This window comes from Pantherophis guttatus, chromosome 4, assembly GCF_059756535.1.
Source record: "Pantherophis guttatus breed Tessera chromosome 4, ASM5975653v1, whole genome shotgun sequence".
In the NCBI taxonomy this organism is placed as follows: domain Eukaryota; kingdom Metazoa; phylum Chordata; class Lepidosauria; order Squamata; family Colubridae; genus Pantherophis; species Pantherophis guttatus.
The window spans coordinates 123,470,264-123,497,470 of NC_142066.1; the positions used below are offsets into that span (position 1 = coordinate 123,470,264).

Below are 27,207 nucleotides of genomic sequence, written 5' to 3' on the forward strand. Positions count from 1 at the left end.
ATGTATAGACTTCAACTCCCATAATTCCTCTTCCAACTCTGGGAGTTTATTTATTTATTTATTATTTATTTATTTATTATATTTCTATACCGCCTTTCTCCCGTAGGACTCAAGGCGGTGTACAGTCAAGAAAAATATAGACACACAAATATCATAAAATTGCTAATTAAAATTATTACTTAGCTTGGTCAATTAAATAAAACCCAGAATTAGATAACATTTAAAAAATCATTCACATGTTCGTATGTTTAGCCCTGCCTGTTGGAACATCAGGGTCTTGAGGGCACGGCGGAAAGCACGGAGATCAGGGATATTCCATATCTCCGGGGGCAGTTCATTCCAAAGGGTTGGAGCCCCCACAGAGAAGGCCCTCCCCCTGGGAGTCGCCAGTCAAAATAATTTGACTGACGGTACCCTAAGTAGTCCCTCCCTGTGAGAACGAACTGGTCGGTGGGAGGCTATTGGTGGCAAAAGACGGTCTTGTAGGTACCCAGGTCCTAAGCCATGGAGCTCTTTAAAGGTGATAACTAACACCTTGAATCGCACCCGGAAGATCACCGGGAGCCAGTGCAGCTCGCGTAGGAGAGGTGTTACATGGGCGTAACGAGCTGCGCACATAATCACCTGTGCGGCTACGTTCTAAACCAGTTGGAGCCTCCGGGTGCTTTTCAAGGGGAGCCCCATGTAGAGAGCATTACAGTAGTCCATACGGGAGGTAACTAGGGCATGAGTGACCGTGCGCAAGGCGTCCCGATCCAGAAAGGGACGCAACTGGCGGATCAGGCGAACCTGATAAAAGGCACCCCTGGCCACAGCCATCAAATGATCTTCTAAAGATAACCGTGAATCCAGGAGGACACCCAAGTTGTGGGCCCTCTCTGTGGGGAGCAAGATCTTATCCCCTATTGTCAGTGATGGTACCAGCTGACTATACCGGGACGCCGGAAGCCACAGCCACTCGTAGTTAAAGACTACCCACTGATCTTTATGGACCATAAACTTGCCAAGATTGAGAAGCATTGGTCTAAATACTGCTTCAAGTTTTACTAATTATTATAGGTCTGCTTTAATTATGACTAAGCCTGGATGCAGTCCAATAAATATCTAAGATTTTGGATGAGATGAATGAATTTTTAAAAGGGGAGCCTACCACACACAAAACATGTCTTTGTTGAGAAGAAATATGCAAGAAGAATAGCATCTACCAAATGGAACATTCACAATTTTGATGCCAGTAACACTAATTGAAAAGTTAACAAAGCCACATTGTAAATACATGCACATTAATAGTGAATGTCATCTTTCTTGCTGCAACTGGCAAAAATAGTTCCTGTTAATGGTTAAAAGCCACTCCTTCACTTATGTTTTTAATCTTTTTCATTTTGTATCCTACCCTCCAGATTTCTTCTGTCTCCTGTACAATTCATATTATAACATGCATGCTGAGAATAGAAAAGGAAGCAAGAATGTTTCTACCTAGGGCAGACTGTATTATTGTTTCTTTTCTTTTTATTTTGCAGAGTTAATGTCCGGGTACAAGACCCTTGAAGTCAGTGAAAATATCTCCATTGACGTCAGCAGGCTTTGGTTGAAGCCCTCAGGTATCAATGCAATAGGTATCTTAATGAAATCACAGACGACTCTTGTATCTTTATCGTTATGAAACCAGTTGTCTGTTTTAAATATTTCAACACCAAATTGTCAAAAATGTTCGGAAGAATTTCCCTTTGAGGATCTGCTGATCCTCAAGGAAACACTGATGTACTTTCTTATTTCCATACACCTTTTCCCTGGTTTACTAGCTTAATGACATGTTCAAATCCTGCTTTTTGTTTCTTTTATGCATGCCAAATATTTGTTTGCTTGTATGTTTATTTCAGTTGTTTGCATACTTCCCCAATCACTGAACTCTGGGTGGCATATAGCATAAATCAAGATAATATAAAACATTCAACCACAAACTAAACAATTCCCGAAAACATCAGCACGAGTCATCACTACAAAATAATTTTGATGGCCTTGCAAAAGGCTAACAATAAGGGAAAAACAAACATCTTTTGAAGCAAAGTATTTTAAAGCAGTAGAGTTACCATGAAGAAAGCCTTATTCTTGGTTCTGTTTCTTTCAGTTAGAACCTTCCTCAGTTGCATGGCACTCAGGTCTCAAACCTATGTTCTTGACTTTCCAACTGGTAAGCCCAGTGTCTTAACCATTGAGCCATCACACTCATGCTATCTTAAATAGAAGGGGTAAAATACAAATGTATTTATAATATCTGTCAAAAAGATTGGAAGCCGCTTCCTTAAAATTTGTAATTTCTTTTTTAAAATATTTTCTATATAATGTATTCACTATTCTTTCTTATTTTCTTTGTTTCTATTCTTTTATATTGCTTTCATCTTGTTTAAAATTTGTTCAATAAAATTATATTAATAAATTAAGTCAGCATCATGCAACTTCCTACCAGCTTTCCCATTGACTTGTTTGTCAGAAGTCAGCTGTAAAAATGAAAATGGTGATTACATGACTATGGATGATGCAAACGTCATAATTGCACATCACTGCCAAGCACCCAAGCACCTTGGGGATGCTGCAACCAGTGCAATTTAGAGGACCAGCCACAAGTCTCCTTGTTCAATGCCATTATATGGTCATAGAATAAGTGATTGCTAAGCAAGGATGATCTGTATACTGTTGGGTTGAGTACTTCTTTCAGTGATGATGATAACTCATCCTTTTTCAACAAGACATTTGCTTTTTGAACCTTACCCACTTCTTTAGGCTCCAGAATGTCAAAAGAATCCTGTATCATGTTACAAACACATCTTGCAATACTTCACTTCAGTCTGCTCAACTGGTATCAAGATCTGAGTAAATGTTAGCAAAATTATCTTCAAGGAAACTTTTAAACATGTTGCAGTTGCCTGCAGAGATGTTGTCTTGCCTTTTGTTCCACAACAGGATATGGGTAACTCTAAACATGCTAGCTAGACAAGAATCAACAAAGGCAATAAGAGTGGAGAAGTAGACATACTTCATTGCTCTTTTTGCTACAGACTGGACCAGCATATGCACCCATAGAATATTTAATCATAACTGGTCATCAGTGTCATACTAAATGTCTCTGCTTACTTCCTTTCACAACAATCTCCAAAACTCTGTTATTTCCTGTTACTATATGCCTACTAAGTGCAAGAGAATCATTTCACCAGGACTTCTCTAGTTTCCACTTCAAGATCCAGGACGCACTTGGACAAGCATTTTAATAGGTCCTCAGTTCTCACAGTGGTCCAACGAGCGAATAATCCACAACTTGAACAGAAAGTGTTCTATGTTACCATGGTAAAAGACCGATTATTATTTCCTCCATCTTTATATGATATTAAGCCTACAATATAGATCAGATGAACAAATAGATTCCAGAGAAGACTAAATTTACTCTTAGTGTGACAGAATTTTGCAAATCTGATTGTATTTTACTAACCACCACCATGCATATTCTTAAGAGGCTAAGGAGGTATCTGAGTCATTTCTTCCCTGCCTTAGATTGTTTTGGACTTGAGTTGCACTCTGAATGAATCTGGTTTATGTCTATCAATGTCATTTACCTAACTATCTATAGATTACATGCCATCTTCTCTCAAAGAAAGTAGGTCTAACATGTTTAGCCTTTGCTGAACCGTTTAGTCAGGACTCAGACCACCTGGAACATGCTCATGGAAGTTATACATTTCCTATTCTAAAGGAATGAAATTGGAATTCCCCAGCACAAACAACTGGAGACACTGTAGTACTAGCCTTTGAGGTCCAAGGACTTATAAAGAACTCTTGCGGGATATCATTGTATTATCATAATACAATAATAATATTAACATAAATCAAAATTTGAGGCTACAGGTCAGTTTCATAAAGAGGCACTCTTGCCTGGACCAGCATATCTGGTTTCTGCTAAGTTCTCAGACAGGATTATTGCTTCATCACCACTTCCACAGCCTTGATGTATCAATAGGATATATCCCCATTACCAATCGTGTCAATAATACATACCAGGTCTGTGTTGTTCATCTACCATCAGGCTATAAATGAATGAGGAACTGATATTTTCCAGTAGAAGCCTGAAGTCATTCAATAATATGCTCATTAGGGCCCAGGGAAAGTATTTGCCAGGCCAAAAGTGAAAATCTGCAGCAATGTGTACCTCCCATTCCTGCAGTAGCCATCTGTGTATCCCCTGCTCTATCTTCCTCTATCACAAACATTGATAATATGGTCCTCAGCCATCTTTACTTCTTTTTTTTTTTTTAATTTGATTTATATGCCGCCCTTCTCCGGAGACTCAGGGCGGCTTACAATGCGTTAAGCAATATAGGGTAGAATGAGCACTCTCTATCTCCCTAAGCACCCAGGAGGAGTCTAGTCTGCCTATGGATTTCTTTGATGCTTCATCACTAACAACAATTCAGTTCCATAAACATATATAACCTACAGCCAACAATATCCTGGGAATATTCTCCAAGACCAGTGGTGGGTTGCCCCCGGTTCGCACCAGTTCTATAGAACTGGTAGTAAAACCGGCGGGAGGCTCTGCCTACCGACCCCAACGTCATCAAAATGCTTCTGCGCATGCGCAGAAGCTTCTGCACTTGCTCAGAAGAGTGCGCGGCCCCACTGCGAACCAGTAGTAAAGATAAGTAGAACCCACCCCTGCCCAAGATCCCATTCTCATCAGAATCCTGTTTTAACAGTTGGCTGGTCCACAATCATGGCATAACCATTAACCAGGGAAAGGCAGCAAAAGTCATAGTATTCTTTAAAAATCCATCTGCAGAGCTCTAACCAAGGAAGCAGCATCATAGCTGAAATATGTGATCCACTATTTATTCAATTTCTTTGCAGAGAAAGCACTTGCTGTCTGTTGCCGTCTTCTCAATTCTGGCTTTGTATGCATTTGTTCTTAAGGCTTGCTCTTGTGCAGTCAGAATTAGGCCCTCAGTTTCTTTCTTCAACTTTTCTGCCCTTAGGTTGTATTACCTACTTTCCCTGCTGCTATTTTTTTTTTTTAATATACTGGCCATGTAATACTTTGCCTTGCCATATCTCTTTTCTATTTATTTGATTGTACTTTACACTTCCCTTCCCTTTACTTTTTTATTTCTACCTGTAATCTTTTTATAAAAAGCAACTAACATACTAAATGCTTGTTCCTTTCCTATTTTCCTTACAACAACCACCCAGTGAGGTGGGTTGGGCTGAAAGAAAATGGCTAGTCCAAAGTCACCCATCTGGCTTTTATGACAAAGGCAGGTATGGATGGCTGGGGAATTATAGGAATTGAAGCCCGTCTAAATTAAATTTGCTAAATTGAGAAACATTGTTCTAGTTTATTTTTTTTGGTCTTCATTTCCAATTTATTCCCTCTGCTATTCATTTATGTTATTCTATCCAAATACTAAGCAATTTGTGTATGGTAATCTGAAAGGAATTCCTTCATGGGCTGTCATTCTACCTGGTCCCTTCTAGTCTAGCTAATGAGATAAATATCTTTATTCAGGTGATAATAATTCATCCATTTGTATTTGTACCTATATTATATTGCTTTATGGCCTGAAATCAAACCAATCCACATACACAAATAAATCTTTTGAATAGTTTTTAGTTTAAATTTCAACAAACAGGAACTAATACCATAGCTGTATAGTTTCCATATAAAATGAGTAATTATAGTTTGCTTTGAGGTGGTCTTTTGGGGGAAGAAAATATATACATTAGATATATTTGGATGCCTTCTAAAGATAAAGGTAAAGGTTCCCCTCGCACATATGTGCTAGTCGTTCCCAACTCTAGGGGGCGGTGCTCATCTCCGTTTCAAAGCCGAAGAGCCAGCGCTGTCCGAAGTCATCTCTGTGGTCATGTGGCCGGAATGACTAAATGCCAAAGGCACACAGAACGCTGTCACCTTCCCACCAAAGGTGGTCCTTATTTTTCTACTTACATTTTTTACATGCTTTTGAACTGCTAGGTTGGCAGATGCTGGGACAAGTAACAGGAGCTCACCCCATTATGTGGCACTAGGGATTTGAACCACTGAACTGCCAACCTTTCGATTGACAAGCTCAGTGTCTTAGCCACTGAGCCACCGCATCCCTGTTGGATGCCTTCTAAGAGGAATATATAAAGATGGTTACATTTTATTTACCTAAATAATTGAGGAAAGTCAGATTTTTGAATTGTTAGATAGTTATCTCAGCCTCCTAAAGGTCCATTATTTTTATGGTCTAGACTGGGACAAAACTAAAATAGAAATGAAAAAATTGAAAAGCCAAACCATTTGAAAAAACAATATTTATTTAGGGATAGTAGATGTTATACTATAATTAAAGATTGTGCGTCATGAGCAAGATTTGTGATTAGCAACATACAATTACTAGTGATAATATTCAGCTTTATAAATGAGCCAAAAAGAGAAGTCTCCTTTCATTTAAATCTGACTATGAAAGAAACAAAAGCAGATGAGAAATCACATAATGAAGGCAGTATTGTGCTGATATTTTCTTGAAAATAAGTATTATATCTGTGGGAAGGAAATCAAATCTTTCCTACCATTCAACCTTTCCTTATTCTTCTGTCTCAATCTCATAGCCATTTCCAGGGTAAAAGGTGAGAAATTACACTAAAACAAAAGGTAACAAATTTGACAAAGAAGTTGGAATTGGCCGAAGGAGGCAGCCCATTCAGGTAAACATTCCTTTCAAGATGCCACAGATTCCACATACTAATAAACAAAAGATCCTTTCCTCCATGAGACTGCTAACCGAGCAGGAAGTATCATATTTTTTGGACTATAAGATGCTCTGGACTATAAGACGCACATTAGCTGTAGATAAAGAAAACAAGAAAAAAATCTACCTCTGCCTCCCAGCAGCCATCCAATATTCATCTGTCTAGCATCCTTGCAGCAAACAGAAAACAGCTTCAGCATGTTATCGCAGCCCCAGCACATGGTTCGTCAGGGCTCTGCTCCGTTGCTCCCACCACCGATCAACTAAGCTGAGCTGCTACTGCTGCCGGGGAACGCTGGAGCCTTCACTGCTGAGCATCTGATTAGCGATTGGATTTGCCTCCTGGAATACCACCAGCTTGCTGTGGCCCGTTCGCTGCAACCGGTTCATTGCCACCACGGCTGCCGCAGCTTATTCATCGCTGCCGTGGCCCATTTGCCACCACCACAGCCTGTTTGCCAAGACCCGTTCACCGCCAATCGCAGCAAACGGGTTGCAGCGAATGGGCCGCGATTGCAGCAATAGGTGGCAGTGGTGAATGGGTGGCAGTGATAGGTGGTGATAGGCGGTGGTGATCACTATCACCTAGAACAGCTGATCGGCGCTGCCCCAACCCCCTCCCCCCTACTGCAATATTTGCTCTATAAAATGCACAGACATTTCCATCCTCTTTTGGTGGTGGTGGTGGAAAGTGCATCTTATAGTCTGAAAACTACAACTTGGGTACCTAATCCTGGAGTATCCATTTTTGGAAAACCAATCAATTTTACATGCTAAGGATTCCTAAAGGTCAGACTCACCTTTACAGAACAAAGGCAAGACTTTCCTATATAAGGGGCTTGTGGAGGAGGGCTGACAGTAGCCACAGTCGCCACTCCAATTGCTGACCTGGAAATAAACTTCTCTGCTTCAAGCAACTGCCTGTGTTCTGCATTCTTTTTCTTATCCCAGCTCAGAATGAACCAGAATTTCCTTTTAACATACCTCCAAGTGCATGGGTAGTTAAAAATAAAAACTGAAGTAGAAACTAAAAAAAAAAGGGAAGGAAGGAAGGAAGGAAGGAAGGAAGGAAGGAAGGAAGGAAGGAAGGAAGGAAGGAAAAATAAATTGCGTTATTCTGAAAAGAGACTCTGTAGTTACCAGATGTGCGTCTCTGGAGAAGGCAATTATAAGTAGAGCTTCAACTCTAACAAGGTCCTATCAGTTATAGCCATCTCTTCATTTTATGAGAATATCTAAAAAAACCTGTCCCCCCAAATAATCATCGATGCTGAAATGAAAGTGATGTTTCTTTAATTTAGATCTGATGTCTTGAATCCATTCTAAACTTTATGTTTCAGCACCAAATCTTTGAACTGGCCCCTGGAATAGATTGTTAGCATTGGTGTAGTACAGGAGTGTCAAACTCGATTTCATTAAGGGCCACATCAGGGGGCCAGAGTGGGCATGGCCAGGGTGGGCATGGCAGCTCAACATCACTTGTGTCGGAGGCACCTGTGGTGGTCAAGTGCTAAGGCAGGACTTCCCTCAGACCCTCCCTCTCATTAAAATCTTCCTTCCTTCCTTCCTTCCTTCCTTCCTTCCTTCCTTCCTTCCTTCCTTCCTCCCTCCCTCCCTCCCTCCCTCCCTCTCTTCCTCCCCTCCCCTCTCCTCTCGTCCCATCTCCTCTCCTCCCCTCTCCTTTTTCCTTCCGTCTTCATTCTCCTTTCTTCTTCTTTCCCTCTTTCTTTTTCCTTCCTTGCTGTCTTCCGATCTTCCCATCTTTTTCTTTGTGTTTCCTCTTTCCCTTTCTCCTTTCCTATCCCTTTTTGGATGCTCAAATGCAAAAGGGGAAACATTTCTCCTTTTGTTTTATTTTGATTTTAGTTTGTTTTGCTAGCCCTCTGCCAGCGAAAACAGAGCTGGGGGGGCTGCACATGGGCAGTCTTTCTCTGTTTTCAGGGCGGCCCTACGGGCCAGATCTAAGCACCCCATGGGCCAGATCCAGCCCGTGGGCCTTGAGTTTGACACCGCTGGTGTAGGAGATTATCAGCCACTTGCAATTGGTAGGTTAATAGTTCTAGTTTGGATTAATTGAACTTTCTAAACTGCTTCACATACAAGGCATTGATAAATCTAACTGAACAGTGTGGAAAACATATTTAAATAAACAAAGCTATCATTTTACACATAGAATTTCAACTTGTATTTCAACCAAACCAGGTTAATATTAATACTGAAGATGTCCCAAAGGTACTTTTTCAAGAGGCAACTGGACTTTCTAGTTTTTCTTTGAAGATGTTTCGCTTGTCATCCAAGAAGCTTTTTCAGCTCTAACTGGACGATGAGGAATGGAAAGATTCACCACCATCCAGTCAGAGCTGAAGAAGCTTCTTGGATGAGAAGTTAAACGTCTTCAAAGGAAAACCAGAAAGTCCAATTGCCTCTTGAAAAACCACCTTTGGGACAACTGACCTGGATCAGTGACAATCTCCATAGACATTAATACTGGAAATACATATTTAGAAAAAAATTCAGAAAGTTTGTACTATATCTATATTTGGATCAGTCCAAATATTTTTAGATGAGTGCCAAGTGTACTCATGTCATTCCATTCAACAAACTACATTAGATATTTTTAAAAAGAATCTTCCTAAAATCAATCTCTCCCTCTGTGTGTATCTCTTTTTTTTGCCTGTCTCCTCTTTCTCCCTCTTTTTCTCTGTATATACACACAAAGACAGACAGACATAAATTACATTACTAGCTCCACATTACCTTTGTCTGTACAAATATTTCTTCTTTTTGTATTTTTTCTGTGCAAGTTTATATATAGATATTTTATAAAAACTAGCTGCTTTTACATTGAGAGTCATTTGCTTTCAATCTAACAAAAATCCATGCTGAATTTGTGTTTGTAGACATACACTCACAAAGTGGTTAGTAAACCAGCCAGTACAAAATGTGTTCCTTGGAAATAAAAAGTTAAATAGCCACCATTTATTTTTAGTTTAGGCTACTTTTATTCAGCAGTGTTTCATTTTCAGTAGTTTTAAAAGTTTAAAGCCATCCAGTCTTTGAGTCCATTAGAAACTGAATGCGTTTTTCATTTAAAAAACAAAACTGCTGCCTTTAAGATTGTTTTGCATTCTATTCAATGCTGTGAAACAATGGATTTTGATTTGTTATTGTTATTGTTGTTGCTATTATTGGGTTGTTGTTGTTGTTTGGATTTTGAGAGATAGAGAGAGGAAGATCCTTTTCATTTTAATGCAGCTTGTGCGGGATCTGCATTGTGTAGATATATTTTGACCAAGATGAAGTGGTCCCCTTGGGGAAAAGAAGGAGAAAGGAATGAAATCCCTCCCTGGTTCCTTTAAAAGGCTGTAGGCCTTGTTTAAATTATGGCTGTTTTGCTGGATCAAAGGACAGGTTTGGCAAGCACTTATTTAGACAATTCTGCAACTCTGCCAGATTTTTAGGCGAATTTGCTGTGGAGTACATATTTTACTAAGGCTCTTTTGTAGTCATTTCAGAGCAGTTAAATAATTAGAAACAAAGTAGCAAATTTAAACACAATTAGCACAATATTATATAAAAAGTTAATCCACAATTTACTTCAGTGTTAATTAACTTGTTAAGATGCACCCTTTGGACTTGATTTACCAGACATTTAATGAGTGATTGCAGAGACAGGAGAAAGTTAGTGCCCACAAATAAAACTGCAATCTGGGACAAACCCATACATTTTGTGAAGCTCATTGAAAATGCTTGTCTTCAAATATTTTGTAATACTAGAAATCTGCTTTTAAGTATGATCAATTATATTAGTATTACTACTTTCCTACTCAGAATCCAAGCTATAGACTATTATCTTTTTTCGTTTATTCTTACAAAAACTATATTGGGTGATATCCTCAGTTGTTCATTCAGTTTCTTTACCAAATGGAAAAATGAACTAAGCTTTCTGTGTTGTTCTGCTGAGTAACAGGCTAACGGAACTCTAAGATAGGGCTAATCAATTGGATCCATGCTGTCTTCTTGCTACCACCATTTCAGAAACATTTTTAAATTCCCATTTTAGTAATCAGCCCTGAAATTCCTACATGATCCCAACTCAACAAATTACTTTTCACATGTTGCTGTGGCCTCTGGAAAATATACCATCACATTAGTGCAAATTTCAAACTTGTTTATTAATGACTGGAACCATAGAAGAACAACAATAGATAGAATAACATGAGGGATCTTTCCTCGGGAACTTTTCAGTGTTTTGTACAGCATGGGTGTGCAATCTTATTAATTTGTTTGCTGAAGACTGAATGTGTAATGAGCAAATGACTATGAAGAAAAGTCTACTTTTTTTTCTACAGGTACTGTATAAAATACAAGGGTGAATTTGATCTACTGGAGACTTAGAAAACTCAATATACCAAGAGAAAATGGCTGAAAATCATGCAAGTTTCTTCAGAGATTTGCTACTGAATTTTGGTAACCTAATGGTTACCAAATGGTTACTAATGGTTAGGCAGTGAATTGCCCATCTCTATTGAACAGGATGTTGAAACTGTTCTGAGAGCTGATCATTGTGAAGTCATAATATACTTCCCCCCATTTAATGTATTGGTTCTTTTTATCTAGTTTGTTACTAATTTTAATATTTTAACTTTTTAATGATCAATTTTTTAATATTACTAACACTCTAATTGTTTTATATTTTATGTTATGCTATAAAGTGGGCTGCATATTAATAAATAAATAAATATACATTCATTCAGATTCATGTCATAACAATTTAAAATAGCACCAACTGTAGAAATAAATGAAAAAACACCATTGATAGAAAGAGGAAATTAATATCTTACCACAAATCCTTTTCGACTTGAAAACTGGTAAATTGTCTAGTGCTACTTTTAATGGGTCTTTGAGGCAGGCATGCACTTTGTGATAGCAATGTACATTTCTTTAGAAAGCAAACATTGCAAAACAGCAAATTTTAAAGTATATCCACTTTCAAATGTGAGTTTAAAATATATCCACTTTCAAATGTGAGTTCCCTTTTTATCTTTTTATTTATCAAATAGCTTGAACCTACACTGATACATGGTTTTCTAAACTTTCCAATTTTTAATTTTGCAGCTTTAATATATTCTTTATGAAATTTTAAAATTAGGTTTTCCTGTTGGTCGACAATCCTTTGTACTGGAGAATTTAATATGGATTATGATTTTATGTTTGAACTATTTCTTTTTTCATGGTCCAGACTGTACTTTATTCTGCTTTGAAGTACATAGAATGTAGTACTGCAGGCCACTGACAGCCAGCAGTCAGCAGTTCGATCCTGACTGGCTCAAGGTTGATTCATCCTTCCATCCTTCCGAGGTAGATAAAATGAGGACCCAGATTGTTGGGGGCAATATGCTGATTGTAAACTGCTTAGAGAGGGCTATGAAGCACTGTGAAGCTGTATAGAAATCTAAATGCTATTACTACATGACTATGCTTCTTACATATTTTGTGGGAGGCGCGGGAGAAGCCCACATTCCATTGTTATATTGTGGAAAACAGTGTCAGTGTTCTTTTTGTTGTTGTTTTGTCCACTTTTTTAACAATGTGAATTCCTGTTGAAAATTAGCTACAAATCCAGGTTGGTTTACAGAATCATGTCTTTTATTGTTAAAATTCAAATGTAAAACATAAAACCTTTGTAGCTAAAAAGACAGTATTGTACATAACAAAAAGAATTTTAATGTTGTAGATACAGATTTCAGAGGGAATAGGACATCAAAACAATCTAATGTAGACTGAGCATGCACAAGAGCTACACAGTAAAATGCTGAGGAATCTTCCTGGGGAAAAATGGAAAGAGATATTGTATGGACAATTAATGGAGCTGCCTGACAAGAGCCAGGCATGCTGGCAGTTTCTATTCTATTGCAGACCTTGCTTGTATTTATAACAGTTTCTTTTTACTCAAATATTTGCTTCTCTGTGATAGAAAAGTAAGAAATATATTTTAGCTTTTTAATACACAGCAGGAAAAAAAGGGTTAGGGTTTATACTTGTCTATGCATATGTTCCAATTCCCTTTGGATCTTTCGTGCTGGATGACAGGTGGTTGATCTGAAAAATACTTTGTCCTTTTGATATCTTGGTGCTAAGGGCAACAGGACAGGAACTTGACCAATTTATGAATGACTGTAGCAGCATATGGGAAGGGACTTTTCCTGAAACATTTTTACAAAATGTAAAAATGTATTTACAAAAATACATATTGCCATGTATTTAAATTCATCAATCAAAATGTGGGGAAAGGGGGAGAACTAGTAGGTAAGAGAGGCTCTGTTAAAGATGGCCTTACTTTCCAAGACTTGAAATTCAGATTGAGATGGGTTGTCCCTGACATAGTCATGTTCCAGGTTATTTTAAGTTTTAAAGATCCAACATGTTAAATTATGCCCAGAACCCCATTGGCAACCAAGTGTGGCATTAAATCAAGGAGAAATACTATCTGATTTACTTTGATATTTTGCTTAATCCCAGCTTTTCCAAGCTGGCATCTTCAGATGTGTTACCTGAGTATCCTGAGAATTAAGCAACACAGCTGGAAGATTAAAGGTTGGGAAAGATTGATTTTATCTTTTGAATTGAAATATATTTTCAGTGTTTCCAGTGGAAGTTTTTCCATAGATGAGCTGAGAATTAACATTTCCCTTAAGCATTTACATTGTTCCACATAAATTATATAAATAACCCTTAGGGCAGTATTATTATTCATATGTCACATTTTGGGACTGGGGTAGGAGACAGCAGCTCATTTTAGGCCACCCAATGAGTTCACAGTTGATATTTAAACCAGGGATTTTTAGGTCATAATTGTTTTTAACTGCATTTAAACTAACCAACAATTGTTCTTAATGGCTCCACTGTGGCAACTTATCTAATAATCAGACATTAAGCTTAATATGTAATATAAAAAGATATCAACTTTGTTGCATAAAATCCAATTTACCATACAGAAGAAAATAATGTATATTTTCATTTTATTGTTCTTTACGTTTCGTTTTGTTCTTTGTTCTTATAGTTTCTTTATCTTTGAGCTCTGATATACTAATATAGGGCAGGGGTCACCAACCCTTCGGACCTCAGGGACCACTAAATTCATAATTTTAAATTCCGCGGATCACTAATATGATCTGCCTAATGACTGGCTGGGTGGACGTGGTTAGGTGGTCATGTGACTGGATGGGCATAGCCAATTCAATGTCACTCACATCAAGGGGTGCCTCCCCAGCCTCTATTCACCCCTCCCCTCCCATCCACTCATCACCTGCCTGCCCCGGACTCCTTAGGGCCCCAATAGGAAACAGTTGTTGGAGCTAAGCAGCCACCATGAGAAAGAGTTGGCAAAACAGCTCAGCTCAAATTGGATCTGACCGAGAAGGAGAAGGAGGCTCAGCAGAAGCACCTCACTGAGGATACGAACATAGGCTTTCCAAGCAGAGGGAAGACCTGCAGAAGTGCAAGGCCAGGTACAGGCACCTGAAGGCTCAACATGCTGAGATGGTCAGCCAGTTGCAGACCATGATGCAGTCCCACTGGAACAAGGCCTTCTAGGTCTTCACCACTAGCGGTACTTCCCTCCAGCCTTCACCCAAAGCCTTCACACCAGAAGGCTGAAGCAGACCCCAAGTCAGAATTTCTCCCCCCCTCCGACCTACACAAAAAGACCCGAAGTGGGAGACTCTCTGCAGCAAGACAAGTGTTCATTGCACATACCCAGCCCAGGGGCCGTAATTTGACAACCCCTGATTTAGTGTAATATAAAAAATGCAAATATTTTTTCTGCGGACTATCAAAATTTTCTCACAGACCACCAGTGGTCCATGGACCACCAGTTGGTGATCGCTGATATAGGGTCCAAGGGTGGGAGTTGTGGGGGAATATATTCCTGGACCCTTATCCTGATTAATCTCAGAATTCAGAAAAGAGAATTATGGGCTCCAATATCCAAAAATATAGTGAGTGCATGAAAAACATTTAACAGGATCAAACTTTATTTTAAATATATATTACAACAAGAAATTTTTAGAAGTTGAATTTTCAAATGAAACATTTTAGTTCAAATAATTTAGTTGTTTGTTTGTTTATTTATTTGCCTTCATAACCCAAAGTTCTATTAATTCATATGTTTTTAGGCTTCTACACTATCAGTTTATAAAATAAAATTTCTATACAAAACATTTTAATCAAACCCTAAATAGGATGTTAGATAACTTCTTGCTATCTATTATTATATTTTCATTTCTCAGATTTTTTCAATGAAAAGAGACAAACCCTTCCACTGTTCAAACTGTTCAACAATCTAATTGGAAATTGTCATATTTCTCTAAGTTGCTCCAGGCCTGATTTCATAAAATTTTCTTGGTATAAAAGATATTACAATTATATTTTAATATAAGTCTTTTTACCATCTGAAAAATATGGTACTTATTACTGCAAATGAAAAAACTCATTTTTGAAGAGCTATTTCCTAAAATGATATCAGAACTATAAAATTATGTATTATAGAAAACCTACTCTATGTATATAACTTTGTTCTGGAACAATTACTTTTATTTTTTGTATCCGCAATGAATGAACCCAAACCATGTAATTTTTACACTAAGAAATTAATCCTATGCATCTTTATTTAGAAATAATTCTTACTATATCCAATACGAGTGCATAGAATTGCAACTAAAGTTTCTTTCATTGGAAGATTGCTTTAAAAAGAGAGTAATACCCTAATTTTAGGTGAATAATATAAAATGACCCATTTAGCTTATAAATCTTTATTTGAAAGTAGGTACTTCTTTGTACTTTAGCTGGAAATGTTCTTTGTAACACTTAGCTGGAAATAATTGTCCTGGAAATTATTTGCTTCTGAGTTGATATAACCAGGTAAAAACCAGGCAGTTTCCATCAACTTGAGCATAATTCATGTGACTCTATGGACATGTCCGTATGATTTTCTTGTTAGCATTAAGGAAGTTGTTTGCCAATGCCTTCTTCCTGGTTTTATTTTTTTTTACTTCCCAATCTAGTCTAGAGTCCTGGATTCTCAGATGATCATCTATGCAAGTGCTAACCATTCCCAACTTTGCTTAATTTCTAAAATCAACCAAGATCATCTAAGACTAAGTGCTGCTGCTTGTTGAGTCAATCTGATGCACACATATAGTCTATAGGGCAACTTTTAATTAGGAACGCCATTCTAATTTTAGTAAGTTCTAAATTATTATTTAATCAGAACAAAAATACTTCAAATTATATATTTGTAAGGTATAATTTTAGTTGAACTTTATCTACCTACTAAATCTACCTTGGTTTTGGAAAATAAGTATAACCCAAAGTATATGTTTCATAAACCTAAAAATGATTCTTTCATTGAGAAGTTCACTTCAGTACAGACCAGTGGTGAAATGTAAAATTTGTTACTACCGGTTCTGTGGGCGTGGCTTGGTGGTGGTGGGGATAATGTGACAAGTGGAGTGGCCAACTTTTTTTTTAACTTTTAAAATCATTTTTTCTACAACCTCTTTGGCCGAAGAGGTTGTAGAAAAAATGCTTTTAAAAGCCTCTGATGATCCCAGCTGAGCCACATGATCATCAGAGGCTTTTTTTAAACTTTTAAAAGCATTTTTTCGCCGAAGAGGTTGTAGAAAAAATGCTTTTAAAAATAAAAAAAAGGCCTCTGATGATCACGCGGCTCAGCTGGGCATGGGGGGGGGCAAGGATTTTTGCTACCAGTTCTCCGAACCACACACCGCCATCACTACCGGATCAGGCGATCCGGTCTGAACTGGGAGCATTTCACCCCTGGTACAGACTGTTACGCTCTCATATATCTGGAGCACTATAGCAAAATCAGTTAAATAGGAATTCTATTGCCATACAGAAGTAAGAGCCATTGAATTCACTTAGATTCGATGGGATTTATTTCTAAGTAAACATATATAAGGTTGCATTATTAGCTTAATAGAACACCTGCATTCATAACCTCAATAATCTATCAACAAGATTTTGCACTAAAGTTTAATCCTTTAATATCCTGATTATTCCAGCACAAAGGATTATAAGAAAACTTGTGTACAGTCAGTAAATGGGGAAGGCATGTATTAGCATTCCATTGTGTAGAATATAAAATTTATATATTGCTATTCATCAACAGCTGTCAGGATAGCTAATGAACTGTGAAATAACAGTAAAACCAAAAATTATGCTTGGCCATTGTAACAAATAAATAAAAGCATTCTAGTTATTAAAAACACATTAAAAGTCAATGAAAACAGCAAGAACAGAAAAAACCAATCCAGTTTACTTGCTAAAAAGCTGAAGCAATTGTAAGACGTAGGAGTCCTGCCAAGGAAAATTGTTTTCCTCTCTCACTTCTTCCTATGCAGACCTGCCAAAACAATAGTAGAACCTGAATATATCAGTATCATCTCATTCACTTGCCAGAACATGGAGCAGCCATATAAATTACTATGATCCTTCAGTAGATTTGATGATTAGTTTTGTCCTTGGATGTGTGGGAAAGGAACAATGCTGAAGCTGCACTGTGCTGCATTTCAACACTGATATTTAGATATCTAGATCCCAAACAGGTAACTAAACATACTGGTGATGAAAGAAAGGGAAGGAACTGGAACGATTCATCAAATTGTGCATGAACACAGCTTTGTTTCCGAAAGAAAAAACAAACAATAGACAATTTCCAGTTGCACTCTGATGACAAGACCATTAACATTAAGAACCATGTAGATTAAGAAATCTACAAACTAGAGTTGTATTATTTATTACACAGAGAACATTCACTTCCATGGACCATTGATGTTGATCATTACTGAATGTGCAGAAAATATTGAAGCCATTTCCTCCCAATGAAGCAGTGTATTTTCAGCGTAAGAAAGCTTTATTTTGTGATGTGCCATTTAGAATCAAAATAGATTTCATCACATCTGATGTGTGTGTGTGTGTGTGTGTGTGTGTGTGTGTGTGTGTGTGTGTAAAACTGGAAATGTTTTAAAGCAGAGAACTGATAGTCTGGCTGTGGCTAGACGCAAGACAGCCAAATACTGATCAAGCCTTTCCACACAAAAGCACTACTAATGCATCTCTGTTCCACCCTGTAACATTCTTGCTATTCCAGCAAAGGGTGTGGCCAGCTATAAGGCAGGCAGGTATGAGCTTCCCCTATTTATTGACTGACAAGATTTCTAGCTTCTGCTTTTTCAATGCTCCTGTTATCCCTCTCTCAAACTCTCTCCATCCAAGCAACATTTTGCTCTTGCTTGTTCTGAATAATATGATTGTCAGCAACATAAACACTGTAGGATCACTAAAATACTAATGGTGCATTGAAGGTAATTATAATATCGAGCTCTTAAGGCAAAAGTAGGTCAATGAAATGCAACTGATGCCCTGCAGGTATGAGGCCAGCCTTTCTTAAATGTGCCCTCCAGATACGTAGGCTTCAATTCTCATAAACTCCCCAAATGAATGTTGCTATTTCTGTGTTGATGATTCCAACCTTGATCCTACCTGAAAGTAAGATGCTGTAGTTCTTTCCCCCATTCTATGGTCTTAATCCAGACTGAGCTATCGATGTCTTGGAACATAAAAGCTTTGAAGGATTAAATCAAAGGTCTATCATGTCTAATGTTCTGTTTATGCAGGGGCCAACTTTTAAGATAATCACAATTTGGCTATATCTCCTCAAGATCCTCAGCAGCTAATATTAATATTTTATATTGAAATTAATATTTAATGTCATAAGTACATCAACTGACAATATTTGTTTCCCTGAAATCCACTTTTATTTGTACACAGAAAAATGAATTTCTCCCTGATTGTGTATAACCAAAATGTGGGGAAGATGTTTAAAACTCAGTTTCCTATGTGTTCTAATCCACAATTGATCAGCTGTATCTCTTTTATAAGATGCTGGCCTGTGGCCATAATAAAAATTGATTGATTGATTGATATATTTTATAAGATTTTTATACAATTGCTGCCATTGTCTTGAATCCCATCAAACCATCTAGGTACAGTATGCATACAGTAAATCAGGAAAAGAGTTCTTGTGGGAACTTTTTAGAACTTTTAACATTTTGAGAAGCCTGGCAATATCTTTATTTGAGCTTCCTCCTCTTTCTTCTTCGTGCAGCACAATTATGTTGAAAATTGAAGTCAGTAGCTTAGTGAACAAGTATGTGTGTGAATTTTCCAAATACTGAAATTACTCTTGAAATAATCTTCTAAGACTAATGTTATTGTTTGAATTAAACAATGGTGATGATTCCACTATTGGAAGACCTAAAGAACCAGATTGAAGACTGATCAGAATGGAGAATTATGTCAAAAATCAGCTTCCTTCGTTGGCAGATTCCCACATTGAAGAAACAGGGCATATATGACATTTGCTGTGGACATTATATAAACTAGCGTCTGCCAAACATATTGAGAAGTTATATCCTGGGAGTTGTTGTCAGGCAAACACTTAGTTAGAAAGAGTTGGTACCCTATAGATATATTGGTGTCTAAAATTTTGTTGATGAATCTCATTAATGTGTGGAAGAGGAAAGTGTGCACACAAACTGTGTTTTCTGTCCTTAATTCTCATTGTGCATTTGAAATATACGTTAAAATGTGCTGGTTCAAATATTAGCTTGGGCTGCCTTTCTGCAAACGGTTATACTTGCATGTTGCGGCCCCAGATTAGGGTATCTGCGAGTCTGCACATTTGCTTTAAATATTATATTCCATTTTGACATCTGAAATGACAACTGTAATAAGACTTACCTGGAAAGTACTGTGGGAAACTTAGTCAAGAATCTTTTCCTAAGTCAATAGTAAATGACATTCCTAACATGTACTGGATCTTGTATAGGGAAAAAAATGAGAAAAAGAATTAGTGTAGACTTATAGTAGTCATGATATAGATATATTCTGTGTCAATATATGGGATGTTTAACATGGGATGTGCCAGAAACTTCATTTGTGGAATTACACAAATATGAAATTACATTGCTATTGTAGTGAAATTCACTGGTAGCAAAGGAAATTATTCTGACATTAATACTACAACTCCATTAGCTAAAATATTTGTAATTCCACTAGCTAAAATTATTTCCCTTCCTTTGTTAAACAGCTTATGACTACTAAACTCATTATTGAACTATATTGCAATACTCTTCATATATGCAAAAGTGGTTCACATTTTAGGGCAGGAAGTCAGTCAGCAGCTACCCTAAATATTACACTTTATTTCAGAGAAAATTTCTTAGACTGCCAAAGTTGCAGAATGGAGGACTCTCAGCAGGAGGAGCACACAGATATTCTGCATCTTAACAGGAGACAATTCCCAACACAAATATTGCTGACAGAATGATGTGTTGATCAAAGCTGCATTATTAACATCTTTCTCAAGACATTCCTTAAATTGGTCAGAGGAGCGAACTGTAAATTTCTCCAGTTCCCCCTATGTGCAGAAGAAAAACTCCAGAAGAATTAAAAAAAAAAAAAAAAAGGGGGGGGGGAGACAGGGAAGTAGCCGGAAGAAATGGGGCTAAAAAGAAGGCAGGGAGGAAGATATTTCCTTAGTATGCTTTTTTTCTTTTTTTCTTTTTTGTATAATTCTATACTACAGTGCTGCCTAACTATTCCCAGGTAACTCTCCATCCTCTTTGCCTGCAGATGTATTAACAAAAGACGGAACAGAGCAGCTCGGCGTTAGAGGAGCTCCAATCAGACAAGATGATGCCTCCCCCGCTCCAATGCAAAGCCGGGCGGGCATTGCTACTGCCCAGGGCAAAGAGAAGTAATCGCCGCTTTACTTCTAGCCAAGGTTTCCGCGGGAGGTCGCGGCTGGCTTCCTCGCTCCTCCTCCTCCTCCTCCTCCTACACCCCCTCAGGCTTCTACTGGTAAAGCGGACCCCGCTGCCGTTCCAGGGGATCCCACCCTCGCCTGAGCGGTGCAGTCATATGGAACTTCACATTTGAACGAGCGCCAAACCCCTGGGACTATATAAAGGCGCTCCTCAGGCACTGAGCGGCACTTGGAGAAGAAGTGGCCGCAGAAGCACCCACATTCCAAGAGGTCTGCGCGATTGCTCTGGCCATGCTTGCTGCCGCTCTGCACCTCCCGAGTTTTCTGCTCGCCTGCGCGCTCCTGAAGAGCAGCGTGGCATTCAAAAACGATGCAACTGAGATCCTTTATACTCACGTTGTCAAAACTGTCCCGGCAGGCAGCCACAACAACACCATGAATCAAGCGAGGCACGGAGGCAGGCAGGCAGGATTCGATCGGAGCAGTAAGTATTATATATGTGTGTATTCAGATGTAGTATCTTTCCTTTTTAAAAGCAGGGGTGTTTCAGCCCGATATGCTCACTAAGATCCTGCAGTGAAGAATAATAAGCACGACCTTTTCTGATTTCCCGTCAGGCAGACCGAGGATCAGCTTAGCCATAGGTACAAGCGTTTACCTTTGATTCACTCCTCAAGTGAAACCCAAGTCCTAATTCGGACTGCGAGATCAGTTGTGCCACTGCCACCCTGAGAAAAGAGTATCTTTATTCAAGGTTAACTCTGCCTCTTCCAAAATATAAGCATAAGGGGCAACTTGAGGCTACTGTACGTCTGTGTCTTTAGTTTAGAAATACAAGCGCTGGGCGCTTTTTGAGGCAATTATTTGTCTCTAGCTACTTCATAAAGCTAACATTTACCTTCAGGCACAGGGCTTTGATTTTGTTCCATTGCCCCCCTTTATTATTTTTTTAAAATCCTGATTTAGTACTTGCATCAATGAGACCTCTATATGAATCCTTGTTAACCTGAGGGAGTTTAAAATGTTTGACCTTCAGCTCCCAGAATCCCCAGCCCACTTAAACTTGCCAAAGTTGAGAAACACTGATATAGAAGTGTAAACAAGCAGGTATGCAAACATCTTGGCTCCAACCTGCCTTTAAAAATGTATGCATGTATATATTTAAAGCTTTTATATAGCCGTCAATCGTCAACCAACTTTGGGCAGCTAAAAGTATTTTCTCCCCACCCCCAAAGGCCCAGCATCTTGTTTGGTTCTTGCTTGGGGAGAAGTATAAGCAACCAGAAATTCTTTTGTCTGTCTTGAGCCTCATCCTAGTTCTAAAAATATAAAAGGAACATGCTATGAATACCCTGATCTTTAAAGGAAATAGTTTCATTTTTTAGTGACAGAAAGGCTTAACTACTTTTTTTAGGAAAGGTGACTGGAAGATACAGGAACTATCATGTCAATGCAACATTACTGAAATAGCTCAGTAGTTATTCACTGTCAGTAAACTGTCCCAGGAATAATAATAATAAAAAAAATACTAGGAAAGCTTATCATGGAGGCAGATATTCAAAAGAACATAGTGTTGGAGCAGAATTCTTCAGGAAGTAGTTTGAAATCCTCTGAAAATATCAAGTTGGTACCTTCTTGAAAACTAGTTACTGTATCTGTTGCCTCATTTTGTCCAGTAGTGGTCCATGCATCTCTGGCTCAAGAGAAAAATGTTAAATCTAGTCAAGTCATGTTCGCACTTTATGTAAATCCAGTGAATACCTAAGTTTTATTTCAGTAGGTTTTATATAGAATTTCCACACTGAATGTACCTCAACATACACATGCGGATTCTCAAGGAATGATATTGATAGAAAAATCTAATTACATAAGGACTCAATTTCAACAACTTCTAAAAATAAATTTTGCATTTTTGATTTGCTTATTTTTTTCCTCACATATAAACATAGGCGTTCTGAAGGCTGGTGACCTCTTAAGTGTGCTACATATTAACATTAACATCCCAATGTTAGCAGATCCAGGAATTTAGAGTTGTAGTTCAGTACATCAGGAAAGTTCATATCATAAGATAATTACAAAACATTGTTTCCATGATAACATTTACATAGACTGAAAGATGGGTGATGAAATTCATGGTGTGCGTTCCTTTCAAAGGGATAATTATGAAAATAAGGACCGGGCTTGCTTCTATGAGGATATATACAGAGTGAAGCAGGCAGAGACATGTCTGCATTTGCTGCTATTTCAGCACCTTAGTACAATGTCTGTTGCCTTTAAAAAACTAAATAACATTGCCTCAGGTTGTGCAGGGATACTCAATTCTTAAGAGAAATATTTGGAAACCGTGGTGTAATTCTATAACACTGCACTCTAAAGAAAGTGCTATATATTAACCAAGAACATGTACAAAGAATATTGAATTATAAGAATTGTTCTCAAAAATAGAATCAAGTTTATAGATGACATGCAAGCTTTTAATTATTATGATTAGGTTCATTTCAATATAATGTATTAAACTAAATTGACATTCAGGATAAGCTCAGAGAAAATTTAAAACTAATATCTTGGAGAAAATCCATCTTGAACTGAGATTCAGGACTATTTTCTATAGTCCTGAAAAGCAAGCAGATGAAAGGGAATCTTACAACATGAAGTTATTTCTGATAGCATCAGTAGCTAAGGCAGTACTAATAGCAACCACCTTAGCTTGAGAGAAAACTACATATATTTATATATTGTTTCTGTGGGATGGTTTCCTTCAGTCTCAGAAATTCAGATTAGGACTGGAGTGCAAGCAGAACTCAATAAAATCTTATTGAGGTCTTATTGGGTTATTAAAATATACCCTACCCTCGTATGCTCCGCAATAAGATGGGGTTCAAATTTCAAGTATTAGATAAATGCATACCCAGAAGACTCCAAAATCTAATAGACTTATCTCATATATAAGGAAAACATGAATATGCACATTCATCCATGACATTCAGAAATCCCTTTTGATTGTAGTAACAGATTGGAATTAGCATCCTTATCTACCCTGCCATTCTTCCAAAATATACATAGTGTAATATGAGATGTTTGATTTATGTTCAGCACCCAGTTTGAATTCCTTTCTCTAGAAAAATGATGCTGAAGGTACAGCAGAGCTGTCCAATATGTGTGCATTGTGATATGTGATGTGAGAAATCATAGATTATGCTCCAAGTTCTTTTTTAACTGAAGTATCTTGCAATAAGAATGATTAAGAAGAAAACAGCATAAAGACATTGAAAGTGGAATCGATCTCTTCTGAGATCTACACAGTAATCTAGGGTGGAGCTAACTGTAATACCATATGAATGACTTTCAATAAACATTGATGCTATGTCTGATGCTATCTCCGATACAAAACTTCAAGGGTTTGTTTTGTATTTGATAGGTCGAGTTCAAGTTGGCTGTCGGGAACTGAGATCAACAAAATATATTTCAGATGGTCAATGTACTAGCATAAACCCTTTGAAAGAGTTAGTATGTGCTGGGGAATGCCTTCCTTTGCCAGTGCTACCTAACTGGATTGGAGGAGGTTATGGATCCAAGTACTGGAGCAGAAGAAGTTCACAGGAATGGAGATGTGTCAATGACAAAACTCGCACCCAAAGGATTCAGCTGCAGTGTCAAGATGGAAGCACAAGAACCTACAAAGTAACTGTGGTTACAGCTTGTAAGTGTAAACGATACACAAGACAACACAATGAATCAAGTCATAACTTTGAAGGAGCAACTCAAGCCAAGCCAAACCAACATCATAAAGAAAGAAAAAAGAACAGCAAAACCACGAAGCAGTCTCCAAGTTAAGAACTTAATGTACGTGGAGTGTGCATGTGTGTATGTGTATACACACAATACACACACACACACACACACACACACACACACACACAACCCCCCCCCTTATTAATGACTCTCTGTTTTACAAATGTCACTACCTAACAAAACCCATCTTATGTTGTGGTTGCTTCTTCAATGAGTATATATACATTTGTGGCTTTGACCAAACTCAGAAGGACATTCTTTTCTGAAGGATTTTTTAGAGGTGACCCTTCTTATTTTAAAACTGGCCTATAAGCCTACAGTTTATTGGTTTATATATGCATAACTAAATAAAGGAAATGAATATTTTGCCATGGGAAGTCAAATATTTTATACTGCAGACAGCAACTACTCTGAATTTTTCAAAGGCACTTTCTAGATCACATATTTTATTGGCAGCAAGGACATATTATTTAAAATAAATGTTTTAATTAGATTCATTAGAGTGAAATTAAAACATTTATTTTAAACAAGATGTCAGTTGGCTGAAATTATTTCCCCCCATATGGTATAACTAAATGAACAAATTGCTCAACAAAAAGAAAAAAATATAAAGCAGGAAAAAATGAAATTTGAATAAAACTTATTTATTTGACATTGTAATTATTTAATGATTTTAATGTGCTTTCTATTTTTTAAGATGGCTGTCTGATATCTTTTCCATTCTTTCAAGCATCAAAATATTTTACGATTATAAAATTTATGATTTGTTACCAAATTAGAATATATATTTGTAGATAATATAAATAGATATTTTAACCTTTATACTTTTTCTTTAAAAAGAAACACAGTTTAAGTAAGACATTTTAAAATGCTTTGTAAATACTTTATAAAATACATTTTTTGCAGTCCAAAGATTGACTTATCAATTTTATCCATTTTAATTAAAAAATTCCAATAACAATGCCTTTCATTTTCTCTGATGTAATAAAATAAGTGGTATGATAGTATGTTATATACTATAGCAACAGAGCACATGCAAAATTCATTCTCTGGTAATGCAAAGCCAATGTACTGAGCTTGTAACCAATTACTTGATTCATACAACGATCTGGCAATAAATGTTCTTGTATCCGTCCTACATCAAGAGACTTAGGTAGTATGAAAAATGAGTATTGCCCAACAGAGAAAATTATCTTGAAATAATTTTCAAAAATTATTCACTTCACACTTCACTTTTTTTGAGATGATGTCCTCAGTGGTAGGGAAAATACATTAAGGGAGCTACTTCAATGGCCTTCCGTTCATATACCCATACATAGATGGAAGACAATTGTGCTGGCATTGGCATAACAGCAAATGAATTGAAATGATTCATGGAATGACTGCATGGCCTTAAATCTGACATTCACTAACTGTACTCATTGGAACTGAACTCAAGCACTCCTGTTTAAAATAAAATTATTTTGTCCTAGTATCAAGGTTAAAGTGAGAGAGTCAAGAGAAAGACTGATAATGAATAGTAATCCAGTAATCACTAACTACTGGTTAACTAAGGATTGCTATACCATTTGGAATCTTCAACCTGTTGACAATACAAAACAGTAATGTAGTCCTGTTTATTCCAATACATTTTTGCACCATTCACTACATACACTAAGATTCATGCCTGCACTAAATTTTTAAAAAGGAACACTGCCATTTCCACAGCTGCAAAACAGTTGTGCATCTTAGTTATGATTACCAAAATGACTTGTATCTTAAACAATTATTCTCTGTACAGAGAGTTCTCACCTTACAACCATTTAATGACCAAAGTTACAATGGAAAAAAAATAGTTATTTCTGTTTTTCACACTTATGACTGTTGAAGCATCCCCACGGTCACTTAATCAAAATTCAGATGCTTGGCAACTGGCATAGACTTTGATATTTGCAGTGTCCCAAGGTCATGTGATCATCTTATGTGACCTGACGAGCAAAATCAGTTGGGAAATTAGATTCACTTAACAAATGTATTACTAAATTAAGAACTGCAGTGATTCACTTAAGAACTGTGGCAAGAAAGGTTGTAAAATGGGGGCACTTAACAAATTGAAATTTTGGGCACAGTTGTGGCCATGGGTTATGGACTATCTGTAATCCCATTTTTAATAGATTACAAATAGGATATTTTTACCCATTTAACTGGACCATTCTTAAACCCTGTAATTTAACAATGTTTTTTGAGTTTGTGTTTTACCTTAATTTTCCAAATAAAATATTTTTTTTAAAAAAGGAATTGGCTAAAATATCTCTTTGAACTATAAATTTGTCAATAATGTTTAACATAAAAAATATCCAGGCAATTGCTTTGACTTCAAAAAAGTCATGTAATTCTTAATAGGTAATAGTTTAATTAATAGTTCAAGCAATTTATTGTTTATTATTTCTGTCACTGCCCAGTATTTTGTTATTGAGCTTTTCCTTTAGTAAATGAAGTAGTAACTACAATTTCTTGTAGAGAGAGAATATGGTGGATAATCTCTGTTTATCAGAGGTTAACTATAATCAGCTCTTTGTGGTAATTCAGACAACAAATCAAATTCATGAATATTAACACTACCTTCACTGTAAGGTTGCAATAATGGAATCCTGGAAGTTTGAAAATATTTCTCTCCTCTATTGCCTTTATTTTCAAAGAATTAGGTAGGTTTTTTCTATGAGCTCAGATATCTTTTGTCTAATTATAGTCTAGCCTGAGGCTCCTCCTTATCCTAGTTCCCAAGGTTATTCTCACAGTCCCTTA

The 27,207-nt window shown here is 37.2% G+C and overlaps 1 protein-coding gene across 4 annotated transcripts in view; it reads left to right on the forward strand.

The window, feature by feature from the left end:
* The window catches only part of SOSTDC1 (sclerostin domain containing 1), a 46,174-nt gene extending 19,474 nt beyond the window's left edge, over positions 1–26,700 (forward strand). Inside the window, exons 3-5 of one of the 4 annotated variants that reach the window (XM_060685675.2) lie at positions 1,521–1,601; positions 2,129–2,191; positions 20,499–20,925. In XM_060685675.2, coding sequence (XP_060541658.2) covers positions 1,521–1,601; positions 2,129–2,191; positions 20,499–20,626 — 272 coding nt within the window. In that variant the 3' untranslated portion in view covers positions 20,627–20,925. Of the gene's footprint in view, positions 1–1,520; positions 1,617–2,128; positions 2,192–20,498; positions 21,116–24,049 lie in introns of those variants that run through there. The other 3 variants (XM_087892716.1, XM_060685677.2, XM_060685678.2) reach the window with 3 other exon arrangements.
* The last annotated feature ends 507 nt before the right edge of the window (positions 26,701–27,207 follow it).